The sequence below is a fragment of the Nothobranchius furzeri genome, chromosome 5 (assembly GCF_043380555.1).
Source record: "Nothobranchius furzeri strain GRZ-AD chromosome 5, NfurGRZ-RIMD1, whole genome shotgun sequence".
NCBI classification, from domain to species: Eukaryota; Metazoa; Chordata; class Actinopteri; order Cyprinodontiformes; family Nothobranchiidae; genus Nothobranchius; species Nothobranchius furzeri.
In genome coordinates this window covers 45,102,598-45,124,603 of record NC_091745.1, presented here as the reverse complement: position 1 = coordinate 45,124,603, position 22,006 = coordinate 45,102,598, and the positions used below count along the sequence as shown (strand labels likewise).

At 39.1% G+C, this 22,006-nt stretch overlaps 1 protein-coding gene across 1 annotated transcript in view; it reads left to right on the top strand.

Moving 5' to 3' along the window:
- Positions 1-22,006, top strand: part of dnah5 (dynein, axonemal, heavy chain 5) — a 133,733-nt gene that overhangs the window by 76,198 nt on the left and 35,529 nt on the right. Inside the window, 7 exon segments of the mRNA XM_070551922.1 lie at positions 524-647; positions 867-974; positions 6,773-6,887; positions 7,371-7,547; positions 13,673-13,876; positions 14,217-14,396; positions 20,607-20,744. Coding sequence (XP_070408023.1) covers positions 524-647; positions 867-974; positions 6,773-6,887; positions 7,371-7,547; positions 13,673-13,876; positions 14,217-14,396; positions 20,607-20,744 — 1,046 coding nt within the window.

Here is a 22,006-nt window from a genome sequence, read left to right as displayed (position 1 = left end):
TCTGGTGACACACGTTTAAATGCATTATACCTACATTTCATCTACTCAGATTTTTCAGATTACTTCCAGCTATTTACAACTACAGGCTCTTCTAAGCAACTGTCTGTTATTCTGCAATTTTAAATAACTAATCCTCTCAAAGCCAGAGAAGGCTCAGGGAAGGTGGCAAAGAGTTTTCAGGATGTTGTTTACTCACTTTGAAGCGTTAAACGTTAAAGTTCACAGAAGCAGTGGAAATAAAGTTGAGGATTATGAAAGTCAAAAGACTGTCTGAAAAAACTGAATGTGAATGTGTGAGAGAGAAAAAGGCTGTTAGCTTTTGCTTTTGATTTCCTTTTCATGCTTTGTTGACTGAAGAACAGGAGTCATTTTGCTCACGGTAGAATATGTATAAGTATTCATAGTTTTTATTAGACAAAACTATTTTTTAATATAGCACCTCTACAGATAAAAATCACGATGTGCCTTACAAGAATGACAGAAATGCAAAAGAATGAGCAAACCTCTTGTTCCTCCTCTTCAGTTTCAGAGCACTTCCTGTCCTCCTATGATATAGACTGCACACCTCAGGTCAAACAGGAAGTCGTGCAGTGCATGGGCTCATTCCAGGATGGTGTTGCAGAGAAGTGTGTAGACTACTTCCAAAGGTACTGTATGGACTTTTCAAAGTACTTTGTGGTACTTTGCAATTTCTGTCATTTTAGCACTTTCCTGATATCAAAAAAGTACACATACTGATATTTTAGTGAACCATGTGCTTTCAGCACTGAAAACAGAATAATTAACTCTGCAAAGGATTCTTAATTAATCCCACTGGTTTCACTTTTATGATTGAAAGAAATAATCAAATGTAATTAATTTTTCAGGTATCGGCGCTCCACCCACATCACCCCAAAGTCCTACTTGTCTTTCATTCAGGGCTACAAGACCATCTATAAGGAGAAGAGGTCTGAAGTCCAGACACTGGCTAACAGGTAAGGGGACCCCAAGGATTAAATATAGGCTTATTTAACCTCTGACTGCTTTCACTTTATTCAATATGACATTTTTTTTTATTTATTATCTTTATTTCATTCAAAAAAAAATAACACAACAGACACTAAACAATATTCATGAAAACACAATATATATTTGAATGAAAGGGAGCAGATAGAAGAAAAATCTTATTATTTCTGCCCCCTTTTTAAACTTAAATATCAATTTATATTTGTGCAGTCCCTCACCAGTTCTTTCAGTCCCGTAACTGTTCACATTTGTTAATTATTATGTCCACATCAATTGTCCGTTGTCATATCCACTCAACACACGTGATTTAATGTGTAGACTGAACACTTTTAGAGTTCTTGACTCTTTCCATTCTCTGTCCAGGCAATGCCACAACTTCACACCATTCACAGATATGCTCATTTCCTTCATTTTTGTTCTAAATCTAGGTTTTTTGAAGATTTCAAATCCCTTCAACAAATAACTGCTATCTCTCTTTTCAAATATATGCTGAATATTCTTTGGCAATGTACCTTTATTTGCTTCATACATTATATGCAATATTCTCCAGTTGACCAAATCATGAAATTTAATTACTTTATATTTTATAAATAATGGGTTAGATGGAGCTGTACTATGAGTGTTGTCTATAATTCTCATTGCTCTTTTCTGCAAAACAAACAAAGGTTGTGTATACTTTCTATATGCAGTTCCCCAGATTTCTACACAATAATTTAAGTATGGCAGAATCAGTGCATTGTATAGTAATAACAATCCTTCACTATTTAGTAAAAACTTTACGCTATATAATACTGCAATGGCTTTGGCCATTTTACCTTTTATATAGCCTATGTGTGATTTCCAGCTTAGAGCTTCATCAATCATTACTCCCAAAAATTTGATTTCTTTTACCCTTTGAATTTCCATGTTATCTATTTCTAATATTACATCTATATTTTATTTATCATTAAATAGAATGAAATTAGTTTTTTTAAGATTAAGTGTTAATTTATTTATATCAAACCAGTTTTTAACTTTTATCAGTTCAATATTTATCACATTAGTTACTTCATTTATATCAGACCCTGAATAAAACAATGTTGTATCATCTGCAAACAAAACAGAACCTAGTTTGTCAGACACATTTACCAAATCACTGATATACAGGTTGAACAATTTTGGTCCAAGGACTGACCCTTGTGGCACTCCATAAGCAATATTTCGTAGCTCTAATGTAATGCCATTTATCTGAACATATTGCTTTCTGTTATCTAAATAACTTCTAACCCATTGATGAGCAACCCCTCGTATTCCATACTGATATAATTTTTGCAGTAACCTTGAATGATCGATAACGTCAAAAGCTTTCTTTAAGTCAATAAAAACACTAATAAAGTATTCTCTATTGTCTATCGCTTCAGATATTTTCTCTGTTAAATCCATTATTGCCATTGTTGTTGAATGTTGGGTCCTGAATCCATACTGTTCATTATGTAAAATCATATTTTTTTCAATAAATTTATCCAACCGTGATGCAAAGACGTTTTCTAGTATTTTGGAAAACTGTGGAAGTAGTGACACTGGCCTATAATTTGTGAAATTATGTTTATCACCATTCTTAAACGGTGGAACCACTTTTGCTATTTTCATAGCATCAGGGAAGACTCCAGTAGAAAGTGACAAATTACAAATATAAGTAAAAGGATCAATAACAGATTCTATTATGGTCTTTACAGTCATCATGTCCAAATCCTCACAATCAGTTGATGGCTTATTTCCACAGTTTTTTACAATTTCTCGTATTTCCTCTTTTTCTACTTTGCAAAGGAAAATACTACTGACATTATTTACTACTGTATTCAAATTGTCTTCAATTAAAGTGTCATGACCCATCAAACTCCTCCCTACATTTACAAAAAAATCATTGAATTCATTAGAGATTTCTTTTACATCATAAATGTCTACATTGTCCTTGACAAAGTAATTTGGTTCCTTAGATGTAGTTTTATTTCTGTTCGTCACACTATTTATTATTCCCCCTGTAGCCTTTTTATTAGCCTTATTCTTTTCCAATAATTCACCATAATAATCTTTTTTCCTTTTCCTAATTATTGCTATTGATTTATTTTTATATTTTTTATATCGGTCTTCTGTTACTCTTGTCTGTGATTTTAAAAAAATCCTATACAGCTGTTTTTTTTTTGCACATGCATTTCTTATTCCTTTAGTCATCCATGGTTGATCTACCCCTTTACCACTACTTTTGAATAATTTACAGTTATTATTATATAATTTCATAAATTTTTTCATGAAGGACTTATATGCAGTGTTGACATCCCTTACATATACTTCCTCCCAATTCTGCATTTCAAGATCCTTCTTTAGCGCTTCCCATGCTCTAAATGATCTATCTCGTTTGTAATTTAACGAGGTTTCTTGCTTTATCAATTGTTTATTTTTAAGTACTGCAAAGACAGGCAGATGATCACTAATATCGGCCATCAATACCCCACTCCTCAATACATCATCTTTTTTATTTGTAAATATATTATCAATTATAGTAGCACTATGTCCTGTGATCCTGGTTGGTTTGGTGATTAACGGAAATAATCCTAAACTGTACATAGAATTGATGAAATCATTTGTTTTCTGTCCAGCAGGCTGCTCTATATTAATATTAAAGTCTCCACACAAGAGCAAGGTTTTGTTCTTTATGTGATCGCCCAATTCACTGATTCTTTCAGTGAATGTCTTAATACAAGCACCAGGTGCTCTATAAACACAACCAACCAGGATATTTTTTGATGTATTATTATTATTTTCCACAGTTATTACTTCCATGACCCCATCCTCAGTCATTGTCATGTCTTCAACTAATTTACATTTCAAATCTGTTCTAATAAACAAAGCTACCCCACCTCCTCTTTTGTATGTTCTATTAGCAAAAAAAAGTTCATATCCCTCTATCTGAACTTCATCCATCATGTCGTTCTTGAGCCATGTCTCTGTTATTGCAATCACACTTAATTTATTTTCGAGTTTACTGAAATAATCTTGTATTATTTGTAATTTACCAAACAAACTTCTACTGTTGATGTGAATAATTGATAGCCTATCTCCTGTAATTATTTCACTGTTCAATTTTTCATCTTCATAATAATCACAATATATGTTTAAATCAAAAAAGCTTTCATCTATCTTATTATCAATGTCATATATTTTTTCCTCTGTGTCCATGTAAACTAATTTATTTCCTCATTTTTTACTATTCAGTAGCCCTACTGGTAGCCTGCAAGTTCTTCATAATTTTTATTTTCTTTAATTTATCAGTATTTCTTATCCATATTATTCACTTGTATCTTTCTAGTTCTGCCATTTCTTTGATAACCAAAATCTTTGCCTGCTATGGAGACCCGTTCAATTTAATGAACACTTTGCAGTTTGAGGTCCATGTTGATTGTATTTTTTTCTGCTTTCTCAGAAGTCTTGCTTGCCTTGCTATGTCTGCATATTTCTTAATGAGGTGTTCGTTTATATATACATTTGTTCCCTTCAGCTTTCTTTTAATTTTTTTATTTAAATTTTGCATAAACCACACCTGGAAACCAGGAACATGAATAAAACCATTTTAATATCTTCTATAGTTAGTTAGATGTGAATAATAAAAAACATATAAATAGACTTCCGCCATCTCAATTAAACAAAGCAAATAGGTAGGAGCCTCTTTTTGGATAATTTTTGCATGGGCAATTATCTTTCAGCTGCAACCATTTATTTAATCCAACTGGTGCAATGAGTTGCATCTCAATTCTTAAGCAACCAGGTGGAAAGACACATCTGGTGGTCGTGAAAAATATGTTAGTCTGTGTGATAAGGGCCAGATCATTGGCATTCTTCAAGCAGAGAAAACATCTAAGGGGATGCAGAATCGACTAAAACTGGGTTAAGAACTGTCCAATACATTATTCAAACTGGTCTAATGAGTCCAGATGAACCCTGTTCCAGAATGATGGTGCATCAGGGTAAGAAGAGAGGTAGATGAAGGGATTCACCCATAGTGCCTACTGTACAAGCCTGTGGAGGCAGTGCTATGATCTGGGCTTGCTGCTGTTGGTCAGGTCTAGGTTCAGTAACAGGATGTGATCCAAGAACGAAGTCAGCTGACTACCTGAATATACTGAATGCCCAGGTTATTCCATCTTCCCTGATGGCATAGGCATATTCTAAGATGACAATGCCAGGATTAATCAGGCTTAAATAGTGAAAGAGTGGTTTGGGGAGCATGAGACATCATTTTCACACATGGACTGGCCACCACAGAGTCCAGCCTTTAACCCCATTAAGAATCTTTAGGATGTGCTGGAGAAGACTTTGTGCAGCGGTCAGACTCCACCATCATCAATGCAACATCTTGGTGAAACATTAATGCAGCACTGGATGGAAATAAATCTGGTGACATTGCAGAAACCTATTGAAACAACATCACGGCAAATGTGTGTCGTAATCAAAGCTAAAGACGGTCCAACAAAATTTTAAAGGGTGTGACCATTTTTTTGGGTAGCAACATTTTTGGCTGGGCAGCGTACTTTCAAAGGCTAAAGTTTATTTTATTTTATTTTATTTTAATTAATTTCTATCTAACTTTACGTATTCAGTAGCAGTTTACAAAAAGGTTTGTAATTAAAAAAGCAAACATATCTGGTTCAGATTAAAGTCTGTTTAATCCACATCCCTTACAGTTATTACATATCAGTTCAGAGCTGTCAGAATCCAAATCCTCCCTAATTTATTTTTATTCAGGAATTCACTCAACCAATTTCAGTAGGTAGATACATGAGATAAGTAATATAACTTTAGATTGGTGTCTAAACCACAGTACTGAAAGCCACCTTAGACCCAAATCATTCTATGATGTACACACACACACACACACACACACACACACACACACACACACACACATTTCTTTTTTCTTTATGGCTTTGAACTCTTGAACTCAGATTTATTGACAGTTGCTGAAGAGATACCCTGACATTGCAAAGAAAATTGGCATATGACACAAAAGATGAAAGACATGTGTTACAATGTTCAAGTGTTATTACCAGCTGGTGCCAGAGAGATCACCTGTTCAGCCAGAATGACATGCAGTCAGAACCACTGATTTTAAAGGATTGTTCACAGAAAAACTGTTTTTAATGATTATTTCTGGTTATAATTGGTCACTCTGAAAATGTCGTGCAGACTTAACTTGAAAATAGTCTCCTACACCTATCTCCTGCATTGGCTTCTGATAGAAAATAGATGGTAAAACTCTAGGATTAGAAAAGCCTGCCATTTAACATTCATGGACTCATCCATATTGACTCATGACGGGGAAGGCTGTTGTGTGTTTTGCATCCAGGAAACAGCAGAATGTCTTGGCTAGCAAAAGCTAACCATTAGCATTAGCAACTTCACCACACAGCAGAAGTCCTCCAGGCTTGTGTTATTTGTGAAGTTAAAAATGCAAAGTTGCAGAGCAAATGGAGTCAGAGATAAAGTCACGTTGCTTTTACCAAATCAGAGGACAGATGTCAAAACATCAGAAAATAAGACTCCTAATCTTCTGTCTGAAGCTACTTTCTCCTCCAGCTGAATTCTAGTTCCTGAAACAGGTGCAGTGGAGCTTTTTCCCTGTACTACTTACAAGGCATTCATTCCTACTAGAAAATACACTCATGTAAGGAGCTACAATTGTATACTATAAATACAGATAGCTTTGACTGACTGTTGGATGTTTCTCAATAAGGATGAATACTGGTCTTCAAAAGCTGAAGGAGGCATCTGAGTCAGTAGCAGCTCTCAGCAAAGAGCTGGAGGTGAAAGAAAAAGAGCTAAAGGTTGCGAATGACAAGGCTGATATGGTAAGAATATATTTTTGGGAATATTGACTGTTTTTCCAAAATCGAAGCTTTTATCTTCTATTAAAACCTCTTACAAAAATCACAGATTTATCTAAAATCATCAGTCCATAATAATCTCCTCTTCCTGTGACACACTCCTTTTTTTTCCACCCATGAAAAGATTTAGCAATAGCCGTCATTTTGAGAAATGTTATCCTCTGCATAGTAAGCAGCAAGTTTATTAGCACTGGCACACAACACATATCTACAGTTGTACTTTAGTGTTTTTTGGAGAAATACTTTAGTTTTAGTTCCTTTAGTTTCTCCTGCACTGAGTGGAAAAAAAATGTAGTCGGAGTCATATCATATTGCTTCACTGAAATCTGTATTATAATTTTAGCAAAGCTTTTATTTTGTTACTTTGTTTTATGCAATACACATCTGTCAGTTCCTGCTTTATTGATGATGGAATAAAGTTAAGCTGTGGTCATTTTTCCTCTCTAGGTGCTTAAGGAGGTGACAGTAAAAGCCCAGGCAGCAGAACAGGTGAAGGTAGAAGTGCAGAAAGTGAAGGACAAGGCCCAAGCCATTGTAGACAGCATTTCAGCTGACAAGGCCATTGCTGAGGAGAAGCTAGAAACTGCTCGACCCGCTCTGGAGGAGGCAGAAGCTGCACTGCAGGTATGCAACTCACATATATTCCTCCACTATTATTTTCTTTAGGTGGTCATTTTAAACAGTTCACTGTTTACTTTGCAGGTTACAGTAATTGTCCTTTGTTTGCATCCACAGATTCAATATTCTAAATAAAGTTACTGTAAATGAATGCAAAATTTGCACTTAAATGAATAATTAAATACGAATCAATCTGCTGACACAAAAGATCAATCAAGTAAAAAAAAGATTCATTGTTTCATTGAACACAACGTTGTAAATATTAACAAAGGAGATAAAACCTGCACCAGTTGTTGTGTATTTATTTCAGCCTGTTTTCAGTCTGGTGTTGAGAAACAGGCTGGACCATATTGGTACATTACTCATTTTTATTTCCTCCCAAGGCAGAAGCAGTGGTTGGAGTCCAGAGCCTCATCAATATATTGGTTGGACAGTTTGGGCCTCTTGGAGATGTAAAGAAGAGAATAATCAGTTGAGATAATTTAGAAAGGCCCTTTCTTCATTTTTCATGCATAAGAGCCGTTGAAAATAAACTTAGCTGTTTTTCAGGATTGTGTGCAGCAGATGTATCAGAGCTTATATACGTAGTAGAAACATCCATCCATCCATCTTCGCCTGCTTCGGGGTCAGGTAGTGGGGGCAGCAGCCTAAGAAGAGAGGCCCAGACATCCTTCTCTCCAACCAACAGTTCCTCCGGGGTAATCCCAAGACATTCCTTTTACAGCCAGCAGGCATAGTCCCTCCAGCTTCTTTCAGGCCTCCTTCTGGTTGGACGTGCCCAAAACACCTCACCAGGAAAGCATCCAGACTAGATGCCCGAGCCACCTCAACCGGCTCCTCTTGATGTGGAGGAGCAGCAGATCTACTTCAAGCCCCTTGCATGATGAGTTTCTCACCCGTCTCTAAGGGAGAGCTTGGACACCCAGCGGAGAAACATCTTTTCTGCCACTTGTATACGTAATATAATTTCCTTTGTCACTACCCAAAGCTTGTGACCAGCACTGAGCCTGCTTTGATTAGGGTGCTAAATGGCATTATGGTGGCATCCGACTCTGGGTCTAGGGTACTACTGCTACTGCTGGACCTTTCAGCGGCTTTTGATACGGTCGGTCACCATACTTAATTGGACTGGCTTGGGTCTTGGCTTGGGGTGACGGGGGTGGCACATAAATGGGGCACGTAAATGGTTCTGCTCCTACCTATCCAACCAATCCATTCTCTGTCCAGATTGGTGACTGTACATCCTCTTGTTGGGGGGGGCACAAGGCTCCGCTATCAGGCCATTGCTGTTTTCTATCTACCTTCTGCCTCTGGGCAAAATCCTGAATCCACACGGCCTGAGCTATCACATTTACGCTGACAACTGTCAATTATATGTAGCAATGGATGAGAGGAATGCGGGCACGTGATTGGCTGCATGTTTAGATGACGTGAAGGGCTGGCTGGCATCCTACTTCTTAAAGTAAGGAAAGAAAGGAAGACTGAGTCTATTGTTTTTGACCACCACCACCACCATGGCTCTCACCCTATTTGTGACTTTTTAACCTTCAACCCCAAACAGTGCGTGACAAGACTCGGGGTAAAGTTGGATGCTGAACTCTCAATGGCCCCACAGATAAACTCCGTAGTGCGGTCTTGCTTTTATCAGCTTCGCCGCCTTACTCGCCTCAGACAAATCTTGAAACTGAGGCATTTGGAGTCAGTCATCCATGCCTTCATTGCCTCTCGCTTGGACTATGCAAATGCCCTCCTAGTTGGTGCTCCGGTCTCTGCCCTGAATTGGCTGCAGGTCGTCCAGAACACTGCTGCCAGGTTCTTGACAAATACGCACCAACATAGCCATATTACCCCTGTCCTGGTCCATCTTCACTGGCTCCCTGTCATTTTCAGAGTACAGTTTAAGTTACTGACTTTTGTATTTAAAGCACTCCACGACCTGGCGACTCCCTATCTCTCTGACTTGCTCACTCCCTATGTACCCACACGCACGTTGAGGTCGGCTGACCTCCTGCTGCTGTGCACGCCCTGGATGCAATACAAATCACGGGGTGAACAAGCATTTGTACATGCTGCCCCAAAGCTGTGGAACTCGTTACCCATTAAAGTTCGGCAGGCTCCATCATTGGCGGTTTTTAAATCTCGTTTAAAGAGCCATTTCTACGATGTGGCTTTTAGACAGTGACATGTTTTAGTGTTTTATTGTGTTATTGTTTTAATGTTTTAATGTTTTCTTAGTATTCCTCATGTTTTATCTGCTTTTGATCAGTATTTTTATCTTCTGTTTTAGTTGCTTAGATTGGTTGTGTTTTGGTTAAGCATGTACAGCACTTTGGGCAGCTCCCATGCTGCGTTTTAAATGTGCTATATAAATAAACTACGGTATGGTGTGGTATGGTATATATCATCATCATCGAACTTACATAGCGCTTTATTAGGGCACTCAAAGACCCTTGCGTGAACTCTTACATTCACACACTGCTAGTGATGGTAAGCTACAATGTAGCCACAGCCGCCCTGGAGCGGTCTGACAGAGGCGAGGCTGCCATTTGGTGCCATCGGCCCTTCTGACCACCACCAACACAGGCAAGTTGGGTGATTTGTCTTGTCCAAGGACACAACAGCAGAAGAAGAAGAAGGAGAAAATATCATTTCTATAGCTCCTCTCAAGATAAAAATCACGAGGCGCTTCACAAAAACAAAAACAAAAAGTTGAAAAATTGTAAAAATAGAAAAAAAGCATTTTGAAAATGTTTAAAAATATATTTAAAATGAGCAAGAATAAGCAATTGCGATTTAAAAGAAAAAATGTTAAGAAAGAGAGTGAATAGGAAAGAGGGAAATCAGTGGATCCTGAGGACGGTGGAATAGGTGGGGAGAGCAGAATAAAGAGAGAGTGGTGAAGAAGGTCATACAAAAGCCAGCTTGAACAAGTGAGTCTTCAGCTGCTTTTTGAAGGAGACCACTGAGTCCACTGATCTCAGGCTCAGGGGGAGAGAGGTCCAGAGTCTGGGGGCCACAGCAGCAGATGATCTGTCACCTTTGGTCTTTAGCCTGGTGCTGCACAACCAGTAGGCTTTGATCACTGGACCTCAGGGACCTGCTGGGGGTGTAGGGACTAAGAAGATCACCAATGTAAGATGGTGCTTGTCCATGTAAGGCCCTATAGACCAGAACCAGAATACCTCTGGTGGGAGCTGGAATCAAACCCATGACCCTCCGATCATGAGGCGACCCGCTCCACCTCCTGAGCTACTGCTGCCCCAAATATATGAGGTTAGAACATTTGGAGCCAGTAAACTGAGAGATTCAGCTTCACTGCAACAGAACAGTACCATGCCTGCATCATTGCAGATGTAGCACCAATCTGCCCATCAATCTCTTGCTCCATTTTTCCCTCAGTCGTGAACAAGACCCCGAGATTAGACTCCCCCACTTGGGACAGGACCTCGTCCCTGTAGTAGAACCATTTATTTTTGTCTTTCAAATGTAAATAATGGTAATTCCATTTACTGTCAGGAGAACTTAGCTGAATAGATCCATTAGGTGAATCAGTAGTGAGTCGTGATTGGAACGCAGGTGTGGTTCAGTGGTCCTGGAAAGCGGTCTTCTCCATTCATCTCTCTTGTGTACACTGAAAAGACAATAAGCTTTGCAAAGATCCAGCTAAGTAAAGATGGTTGCCCTATGTAGTGACTCAAATGCAGAGGAGATGAGTGGAAGGAGATGCCTGCTCATGCATGCTGCATACATGTTCTATCTACCAAATGGGTCAAGTTTAAAAAAACTGTTAGCTACAGCAGTTAAACGTGCTTAGCTGTCTGACTAAACTTATACAAGAGCAATAATCCTCTCCTCTCCCTTTGTGTGGCCTCAGGGTTTAACTTGGAACCCTTTATGACTTGATCTGCTGAGAGGAGCAGTGTGAAGGTTTAGCCCTCATCTTTGCTGTCCTGTGTGTCTGAAGTTAGTTTGGTGGTTTGAGGCCTGGAGCTGGATTGTAATTAAAGTGGTGCTCTTGGGTGGATGGTTGTCTACCAATCTGCTGTGGCAGCTTCTTTCTTACAACTTTTCTCCTGCTGTTCCACGTGGAAGCAGGACGTTTCTTAACACACAACCCTGGGTGATCTGTTTTGATTTTATATACCAGTTTTTATTTACTCTAAAGAGGAACAAGTTTTTTAATGACTTTTATTGACAATTTTATGAGAGGCTCTAAAGTCGATGGTCGAGTAAATTTGGATCTAAATTATACCTGAGTTTGCTGTCAGACTTTTTAACAGATACAGTAAAAATGTAGCAGGAAGTAAAAAGGCAAACATACAGAAAATTGGGAAGATGAGACTGGCAGTGAGAAGACTTGAAGCAGCCAAACAACTCTCACTGGGACATTTCCCTTACTGCTCTGCTCACTGTCATTTTAATCCGTCCCTTGAGGTAATTCTGTGTCCCCCAGCTGAAGTCTGCCATTCTGCTGTGATTTATTTTTTGTGTTTCACTTGATTTTTCTGCTTTTGTTTCTCAGTCCCTCTGGTTGCATTTCCTCTGCTTTTAAATTGTGAATTTGCAGGATTGCAGATTATCTTTATTACTGCATACAACATGTCCTCCATTGAGCAAGATAGTTAAATCCAAATGGCCATATCCTTTTGTTCTCATTTTAGGGGCATTTTATCTCTAACTCCCAGTTAAAAGGACTGCCTTCCATCTAATTTGTATTACAATAAAACATTTTTCTCTATGAAAACTCCTATCATTTTATGTTTCTTGCTTATTCATGCATATCACTTTGCACAAAAAGCACCTGTAGCATCAATCTGGGTGGTGTTGGGTATGACCCTTTAAAATGGAATCGTAAAGGAGCCTCTTTTGTGTATTCATTCTGTTTTTCTTCTAAACACTTTTTAAGTTCCTATTTTAAAACATAGGAAAGGTTTTTTTGTACCTTACAAACAGTTTTGATTGCTCCTGCGATCTTCTTCAGAGCTAGCGTCACTTCCTTCTCCGTTTATCCGCGGGCAGCAGAGGACAGTGTCGCCCTCTGCTGCCCGCGCTCTTCTCACCGATGACACAAAGATCATAACCACCAAACAACAAAAACAAAAGATGGACTAAGGAAGCCAAAGAAATACAGAGACATGGGCGCAGAACCATGAACAGAGATGAGGGGATCTACACATTAGATCATGTGGTCTCCTCACCAATGACACAGTTTCATGCATGATTTAATGTGTAGACCCCCTCGTCTCTGTTCATGGTTCTGCGCCCATGTCTCTGCATTTCTTTGGCTTCCTTAATCCATCGGTTGTGTCATCGGTGAGGAGAACACGGGCAGCAGAGGGCGACACCGTCCTGCTGCCCGCAGGTAAACAGAGATGGAAGTGACACCGTCATTAGTGGCTAGCTCTGAAGAAGATAACAGGAGCGGTCCAATCTGTTAGCAAGGTAAAAAAAAAAAACGTTCCTGTATTTAAGAAAATAACTTAAAAAACCATTAAAAGCAAATGTTTAATAACGAGATAAACAAAAATAACCTGTAGTTTTTACGGCACAAGACCAGCAGCTGAGTGCTGACATTCCACATTTTCTTCTTTGGTGGTAAAAATGCACTTGTAAAGCTTTTAATCACTTTATCCACATTTGTATTTATAAAACATCTTTAAAAAACCCTGCCAATACTTACAAGATTATTTTTTCTGTGATGTTTTTGACATTTGCTTGCTCCTCTTCAGATTCAAAAACATGAGCAGCACTGTCTCACTAAATAAAACTGATCATGACAAATAAAAATCACAGAGACATATTGTTTTAGTTGTGTAAATCTGTCAAAACTTTTCCTACAAATCATTTTACAAGTATAAGCATTAAGATTTAGTTATTGTGACCTGTGTCGCAGATAAAAAAAAATATGTGCAAATAAATGCTTTTTAATGCATATCTATGACTTCATGCTGCTAGATTGAGACAGTATTTTATTGCAGCTCTTTTGTAGTAGTTGGTAGCTTTGTATGTTTTGGTTTTATTTGTGCAGTCTGGTATAGTTAACCTTGCTGCCGAAGAGCTGTACTGAGTTTGCTTTATGTCCCCTCTGCAACACAGAAACCCATCTGTTTCTTCTGTCTTTGCTCATACAGACTATAAAGCCGTCAGATATCGCCACAGTAAGAACCCTCGGCCGTCCTCCCCACCTCATCATGAGGATCATGGACTGTGTGCTGCTGCTCTTCCAGAGGCGTGTCAATACTGTGAAGATCGATCCAGAGAAAAACTGCAACACTCCCTCCTGGCAGGAGTCCCTAAAACTGATGACAGCGGGAAACTTCCTGGGCAGCTTGCAGGTGCACTTTCCAATATTTCCTCCATGCAGATGCTACAGACAACCCAATCACCTAAACAGCAAACACATAATTTGACTGATGTGGTTTGTTTTATGGTTAGTAAATTTTCATACTGGATATGTAAAAATAAAATTGTCTAAACCTCACTCCAAGTGAAAGCCAAAGACTAAAAACAGTGTTTGTTAAAAATATTTGAACAAGTTAATAAAAAACTTAAATCATAAAAGAGCTAGGGCTGTTCTAACTGACTATGTCTCTCTGTTCTCTATCATTCACTGCAAACCTTCAATAGAAATATCCTATGCTAATGCCTTTTTTTGTGTCTTCCTTTCACCTAAAGCAATTCCCCAAAGACACCATTAATGAAGAAATGGTGGAGCTGCTGCAGCCTTATTTTGAAATGGCTGACTACAACATTGAAACAGCCAAGAGGGTGTGTGGTAATGTGGCTGGCCTTGCATCTTGGACTAAAGCTATGGCCTCATTCTTCTCCATTAACAAAGAGGTTTTGCCCTTGAAGGTAAAGTTTGGGAAATTTTACATTAAATGTGAACTAGATGTTTTACAGTCAGAATGTGGCTCAGAAAAATTAGCCTGGCCTGCCAGAATCCTCCTCTGTTTAATTCTGCAAAGAGAAAGGGTCTGGGAGCTCTCCTATTCAAATAACCCCACCCCCTGAGAATTCTAACCGAGCCAATCAGCCCTTAGTGGCGTACGTAACACACCACAACGCTGACTTTGTCAAAAACATGGCGACTGAAGCGGACTTCACTGCGGCTCTTTCCTCTGGTCTAAATTACTTTAATGCATTTTAAACCACAACAAGAAGCGCTAAAAGCCTTTCTTCTAAAAACTAAAATTATGTTTGTGTCATCGCCAAACATCATTTTTGACTACAGCTAAAAAACTACAGCGTTGCGCGGTACAGTCGGCATTTCCGTCTTTTTTCTGATTGGTTATTTTTGAGCTGGCCAGTCCCGCCCCTCATTTGTCTCTCTGCATGTGAGTTACTAGACTCTTTCTCTGTGCAGAATTAAACAGAGAACGAGTCTGGCGGGCCAGGCTACAGAAAAATACCTTCAAAGGGCCAGTGCTTAAAGTTAAAAATTCAATTCAATTCAAAGATACTTTATTAATCCCAGAGAGAAATTAGAGTTTCAGTACACACAATTCTGAGATCAGACATGAATACATAGGCATAGACACATGACAAGAATTGGTGACTGTGGTCATTCGCAACCCGAGTCGCGCTACCTTAATAGAGAACAGAGGGTTTATATATGAGGATTAGTTCAGGTGGAGCAAACAAAAGCACTTCAGAGTTACCCTCCACAGGGAGGGCAGCTTTGCTATGCAAAAAACACCTCAGACAGAAATGCAACAGACTTCAGACATTACACTTCATAAGTGTCCACTAGGTGGGAGGTAGGGTTGGGGACTCTCCACACATCAGTGCATGCAGCCGCGATAAGCAGCACTCATCACCTCTGTTTGGACAGGGGAGGGAGGTAGCTGGGTTTAGAAAGCACAGTGCCTGGAAACGATTCAACGGCCTTCACCGGTCGCAGTCCCGCCCAGGCTGGGATAGGGAGACAGAGTTGCCATGGCGACGGCAGCATTCCATATTTCTTCTGAGGGGGGAGTATTCACTTCAGCCTCACAGGCTCAAGGGCACCAGATTCAGATAAGAACTTGTTTTGGGGCCAGACAGAGATAATTTCCTCTCTGTCTTAAAGTTCTGTTGATCTCCAACCCCTCTGAATTCCAATAATGGCGTAATTAATCTGTCCTAATCGGTGCAGATCCATCCACTCGCTCCTTGATGGTATCCACCTTTTGTACCAGAGCCTGAATCTCAGCCAAAGTTCCAAGCTTACGACTCATCTTGACAACTATATGAGTTTGTGCATTCACAGCGTGGTGTAATCCATCCCTGAGCTCTGGGATTGAGCCAACATTCCTCTACAGCTCATTAATTTTCCGGTAAGCAGGTAACCACTCAGGCCGAAAAGCAAGAAACCTGACACCAACACCACGAATATCCAGACGTCTTCAGAATCCTCTACAGACAGTTGAGAGAGGCAAATCAGGTTCCGCTGTTTCCAGGAGTCCGTGATATGCCCAGCTGGCTCTGTCCCAGAGGGGCAACCGGGAGCCCCTTCTCCTGTTCTCATCATTGAAAAAGTTTGTCAATCGCATTGAGAGACCAACTGACCAGATCCATTTTTAATAATTTCCATTTTCCCGAAAAAATGCAGAAGCGCCGTACACCCAAAGACAGACAAAGAGCCTTGGGATAAGATAGGGAGGAGAGGCGGAAAAAAGCGTCTGTACTCTCCAAGAGCGGAAGAAGAAAAGAGCCAGAAGAAGAAACTAAGTTATGTTATCTGCTTCCACTAAACCTATAATAAATGCTGAAATGTAAAGAGTAATATTCCTTTACTTTTAACATAACTAGGTTTAATAATGTAAATGACTCTTTATACCAGATGAAATAACTTGATTAAGTAAATTCAACATTTCATTTATTTGAGAGTACATTGCATTTTTTTTAAGCCAGTGGTCTCACATTTTCAGAATTTTCATAAATGTATTGGCTTTTGATTCTGTTCAAAAATCTTGCTCTCTGTGCCCCATTTTAACTTCGAGCACCCGCCCCTTGGAAGGTCTCTGCACGGCCCTGTTTGAAAATCATCTTCAGTAAGCATAACAGCAGGGCTCAGCGCCTGGGCAGTGTGCATGGCCTCTGATTATCCTACAAAGATAAAAAAGAAACACTTACATGGAGGAGAGAGGTTGTTTACACAAAGCTCTGTGATATGAAAATGATTTATTAATTTATTTACCCTCCTACATTCGAGGAGTGGCATTTTTCTATAGAGTGTGTGTATGTTTTTTTCCTTGGATCATGAGCAAAGAGACATGTTTTCATGGCCTTGTAAAGCAGACCACACACGTGTGGTCATGTGAAGAAAAACTCATCACTTTGACAACTTTATTCTTCCCCAAGGAATTCTGGTAAGTTAAACATTGGAATCAGGGGAAAAGTTTTGGTTTATTTATAAAGAAAACTAGCATCTTTCACATAATTTAGAAATGTAGCCAAAGAAAAAGTTGACTCACTAATGCGGAGACCTCTAACAGCCCACAATTAAATACACTGAAAATGAATTTTTGCTTAGCTTTAAATTAGATTTTTGTTGTTTTTGCTCAAACTGCTTACATTTATAAATTCAGTGTACCAGCATGTCCCAGTTTCCTTTTCAAATCAATTAGCAGCATCCAACAAAAGGAATCTGTTCTTAACTAATGAGTTCAGCATCACACACCCACAGACTACTGGGATCATGTAAACTTGAATATATTCTCCCAATTAGCATCTGATTTCACCAACTCTTTTGACCCAGTGACTTTATGTACCACAGAAATCCCTCTGAGATAAACCTCCGGATGGTTTTGATTTGGTTTCTATTGGGGGCTTTGATGCTAAAACCACTATCATCAGCATCTTCAAACATAAAGGGAATGAAAAGATGAGTCAATATTGTCATGAAGTACATGAAGATGTGTACTTTTATAACTCAGAGTACAAGAGTCCTTAAAAATAATTATCTGAAACTTACTGATCTACATTTTACGGCTCCTGATTTTAATGTGTTTAATGTGATACTAAAATGATGAATAATTTTATGGCGCACACACACACACACACACACACACACACACACACACACACACACACACACACACACACACACACAGTTCTAAAGAACTTGTGCACTATAGTTGAACATTTGTTCTTCAACTCTTTTCCTGAATAATTTTTGCTTTCATCATTTTTTGAGTTTTTATTTGAGCTTTTCTTTTTTGAGCTTGTGAATAAACATTATAATGCAGTCATCTGTTTTTTAAAAGATGACCTTATGAAAGAGCATTTACACAACTCAGTCTTAAAGCTGCAAACAACCTAGGTTTTGAATGCAAACATGGTCATGTTACACTCACCCCTCCCCTCGGGTATCTTCCCTGCCAGAACCAGAGAGCCACAATGCCGGAGGAAACTAGATCGTGCTAAACACCAGTCACTGTTTTCTACAATCAAATGTATTTTGTTGTCCCGTGTTCTCAAATGGTGTTTTTCTTTTTGGCAGTTTGCCCTAAAGTTGAAGTGGTAGCAGTCGGCTGTTTCTCCAAACTACTTCATAAATTAATTTTTCATTAATTTTTTTTTATCTCCACTGGATATTTATTGCTGTATTATGTCAGAGCGTTAAGAGTCATGAAAATTTTTTTTAAAGTAATTTGTCTTCCCAATTTGCCATAGTAGCTTTAACTTGTCTTAAAGTGGAGGTTCACTGAGAGAAGTATAGTACTTGCTCTTTTAGAAATACGACAGGTCACTCTGAGTTTCACATGCAGACTGAATGCAAAAATGTTCAGCTACCCCTGTTTCCTGCATCAGCCAAAGAAGGAAAATAGATGCAGAAAAACTCATGTCAGAACAATCTTTGCAGATCGGTGTCATGCTTATGGGTGGGAATTGATACGTTTTATCAATATCAATGGCATTGTCAATTCTGTCTATTGACCCAATTCCTTATCAGTTCACTTAACAATTCCAGAGTAGTTAAACAGGTGCCAAAAAACGTATAGTGCACGGCTCCTGAAATATAACTGTCAGTTTCTTTGTGATAAATAATCAGTTGTACCTGTGGCGGTTGGAAAGATCTTTCCAAATGTTCTCCTTTATGCTCCCTGTGAAGGCAGAGTCATCTTCTTGTTTGGTGCAGTGTTGCTGCAGCTTTTTCAGAGTGGGAAAAATCTCACCACAGGTCAGACTTTTGTCACTGGAGTCTGCTGCGTGGAGATGTAAGGCTAATGTAACGACGCTTACATGATAGGCCGTGTTAGTTGATTAGTTACCTGCAGTATTGCAGGAGAAGACGTGCGAATGTCACCGCTGCTGCTGTGTTCTAGTCCGGAGTAGAGATGGGAATCAAAAACCGGTTGAGAACCGATTCCCATTGGTTCAAATCATTCGCCACGTTTGCAAACGATTCCCCTCATCAACTCCGATCAGCAAAACACATCAAAAAGTTCTCGCATATTTTGTGCCCAAAGGCTTTTGTATATTCGTAATGCTTCCTCGCTTGATGAATTATCTACTTTCAATCATTTCAATTTACCTTGTTGTCAGGTTTTCTTGTAAAGTATAACCAAACTTTTGAGTGTTTGTGCCGCTTAGAAGCCATGTTTCCTGCTTCCATAAGCTACTTAACGTGTGCGGTGACATCATTCGCACTGACTGGAATTGACAAGGGGAATCGTTCCTAGAAACTGAAACAAAGGGAGCTGGTTCTCAACAAGAACCGGTTTTTGATTCCTAACCCTAGTCATGCCATAACTTTGCATTCATGGACTCACCCATCTTGGCTTTTAACCAGGGATGCCTGTGTTGATCTTGTGGCCAGGAGAGCAGAGCATGCCCTGGCGAGTAGAAGATAAACATTAGCAATAATAACAACACAACATGGAAGAAATAGTTCAGACTTCTATTATTAGTGAATATCAAACATCAGTGTTGCATTTTTTTACCCTTAAAATACTAGCAAATGAAGGCAACAGAAGAGAGGCGTTGCTGTTAGCCAATCAGAAGCAATATGATGAGTAAGACTCCAAATCCAGTTTTCCAGCACCCAAGAAAGGGATGTCAAAACTTCGTTACATAATCTATAATTGTTCTACTTAAAGGTCAGTACTGTCATGTCAAAATGTTTATTTGAATAGTTTCTTGAATTTTATGGCAGATTGTGCTCTAAGGGTTCATTTTTCCTATTGAAAATTGTAAATAAAATGAAACTGAATTTTTTGCAGCTTTACAAATTTTTCTCTTGTTATTGGAATTTCTACTTTTATACTTTCTTCAGTATATCTAATTTTCCTCTTTGCACTTTAACCCCCCCCCCCCCCCAATCCCACCCAACCCCCACCCACCCCACTTTCACCCTTCTGTTTCCATCATTCTTCATTTTTCACATATACTGGCATACTGGCACACACACACACACACACACACACACACACTTTCTGTTTCCATCACATTGTCTTCTGCCTCTATAAGAACCCTTTGCCTCTCACCCTGACCTTTTGCTTAAGCAGGGAACATGGTCTAGCAAATTGATTTTCCGGTGTGTGCAGCTCCAGGCTTCCTTTTAAGCCGAGCAGCCAGATTGTCAGACGACAGCCAGCCAGAGCGACAAGCATGGAGGCTCTTCTCTGATGTCAATTAATAATAAATGGAAGTGGCAGATTCAGTCTTGCTCAAGTCGCCCAAACAGATTCCTGTGCACACACGTAGACAACCTCAAAACTTTCCTCTATATCTCCTGACTGTGGACCTCTTTCAGTGCCTACACTAAAGCTCCAGAACTACTCTGAAAAAAAATGTCTCTTTGGACTTTTGCCTTTCAGTCAAACCTTCCATCACTGTTAACTTTCAAATCCTCCCTCCTACACTTCTTCTGAACACCTCTCTTATCTCCCGTTTGACTCATGAACCTTTGGTCCTCTATTTCTGCTAACGGGGCACTCGAAATCTAAAACACAACAAAACATAAATCACTCAGCCCTAAACTTCTTTTGTCTTCATTGTATGCAGTGAAGTCTGTAGGCTTTTATGTACTAATAAAGCATCACAAATCTCTCTCTCTCTTTAATTTTCATTTCTTAGGCTAACCTTGCAGTGCAGGAAAATCGTTTGGCCATTGCCAATGTGGACCTTCAAACAGCTCAGGCTGAACTGGATGCCAAGCAGGCAGAGCTGGATGTGGTGCAGGCGGAATATGAGAAAGCCATGATGGAGAAACAGGTGGGTAGGCTGCTGGTGCTTCACCTGCCACTTAAAATTGATTATTATGATTCAAACTGGATGAAAACACATTTGATGAGTTACACTTTTTAGTTTAGACTAATAATAAAATTCACATTCAGTTAGAGAATTAATAGAGAAGTTTCAGTAGAAATCAACTTTTTTTCCAGAATAAGTTACACACACACTCACACACACACACACACACACACACACACACACACACACACACACACACACACACACACACACACACACACATGTGTATGTATATATATATATATTTATAAACATAACCTGATGTTTTTTCATGATGACTCAAAAGCCCAGATTAACCAAGGTTTCGAGTAAATTAGGATTTTGAGCACGAGTCAGATTCTTAGCAAAGAGAGATGTGCTGCCAATCAGTAGTTCTCAATAGTTACTCAGATTAAATGTGCATTAAGCATTTAATCAGAGGAATATGTTTGTGTATGAACCTTTCATTTCAAGATCCTGGTTCTGGTCTATAGGGCCCTACATGGACAAGCACCATCTTACATTGGTGATCGTCTTAGTCCCTACACCCCCAGCAGGTCCCTGAGGTCCAGTGATGAAAGCCTACTGGTTGTGCAGCACCAGGCTAAAGACCAAAGGTGACAGATCATTTGCTGCTGTGGCCCCCAGACTCTGGAACTCTCTCCCCATGAACCTGAGATCAATGGACTCAGTGGTCTCCTTTAAAAAGCAGCTGAAGACTCACTTGTTCAAGCTGGCTTTTGTATGATCTTCTTCACCACTCTCTCTTTATTCTGCTCTCCCCACCTATTCCACCTTCCTCAGGATCCACTGATTTCCCTCTTTCCTGTTCACTCTCTTTCTTTTCATTTTAATCACAATTGTCTATTTCTGCTCATTTTAAATATATTTTTAATCATTTTCTAAATTCTTTTTTATATTTTTACATTTTTTGTTTTTGTGAAGCGCCTCGTGATTTTTATCTTGAGAGGCGCTATAGAAATGATATTTTCTTCTTCTAATTCTTCTTTCTGTGAAGGCCAGGGGCTACGATTCTACAAGTTCAGTGCTGCTTATGACACAATTCACCATGCATTTTTATGTCCTCTTGAGAGCTTGCGAGGAATGAAAAAGACAATACAAGCAAACAGCGGCTTTCACAAAAAGAAGGAAAAAAATACTGATTATATTTTCCCGTGATTCATTTTATATATTTTTGCATCTCCAAATAAATAATGGAACTTGTGAAAAAAAGTCAGTTGTTG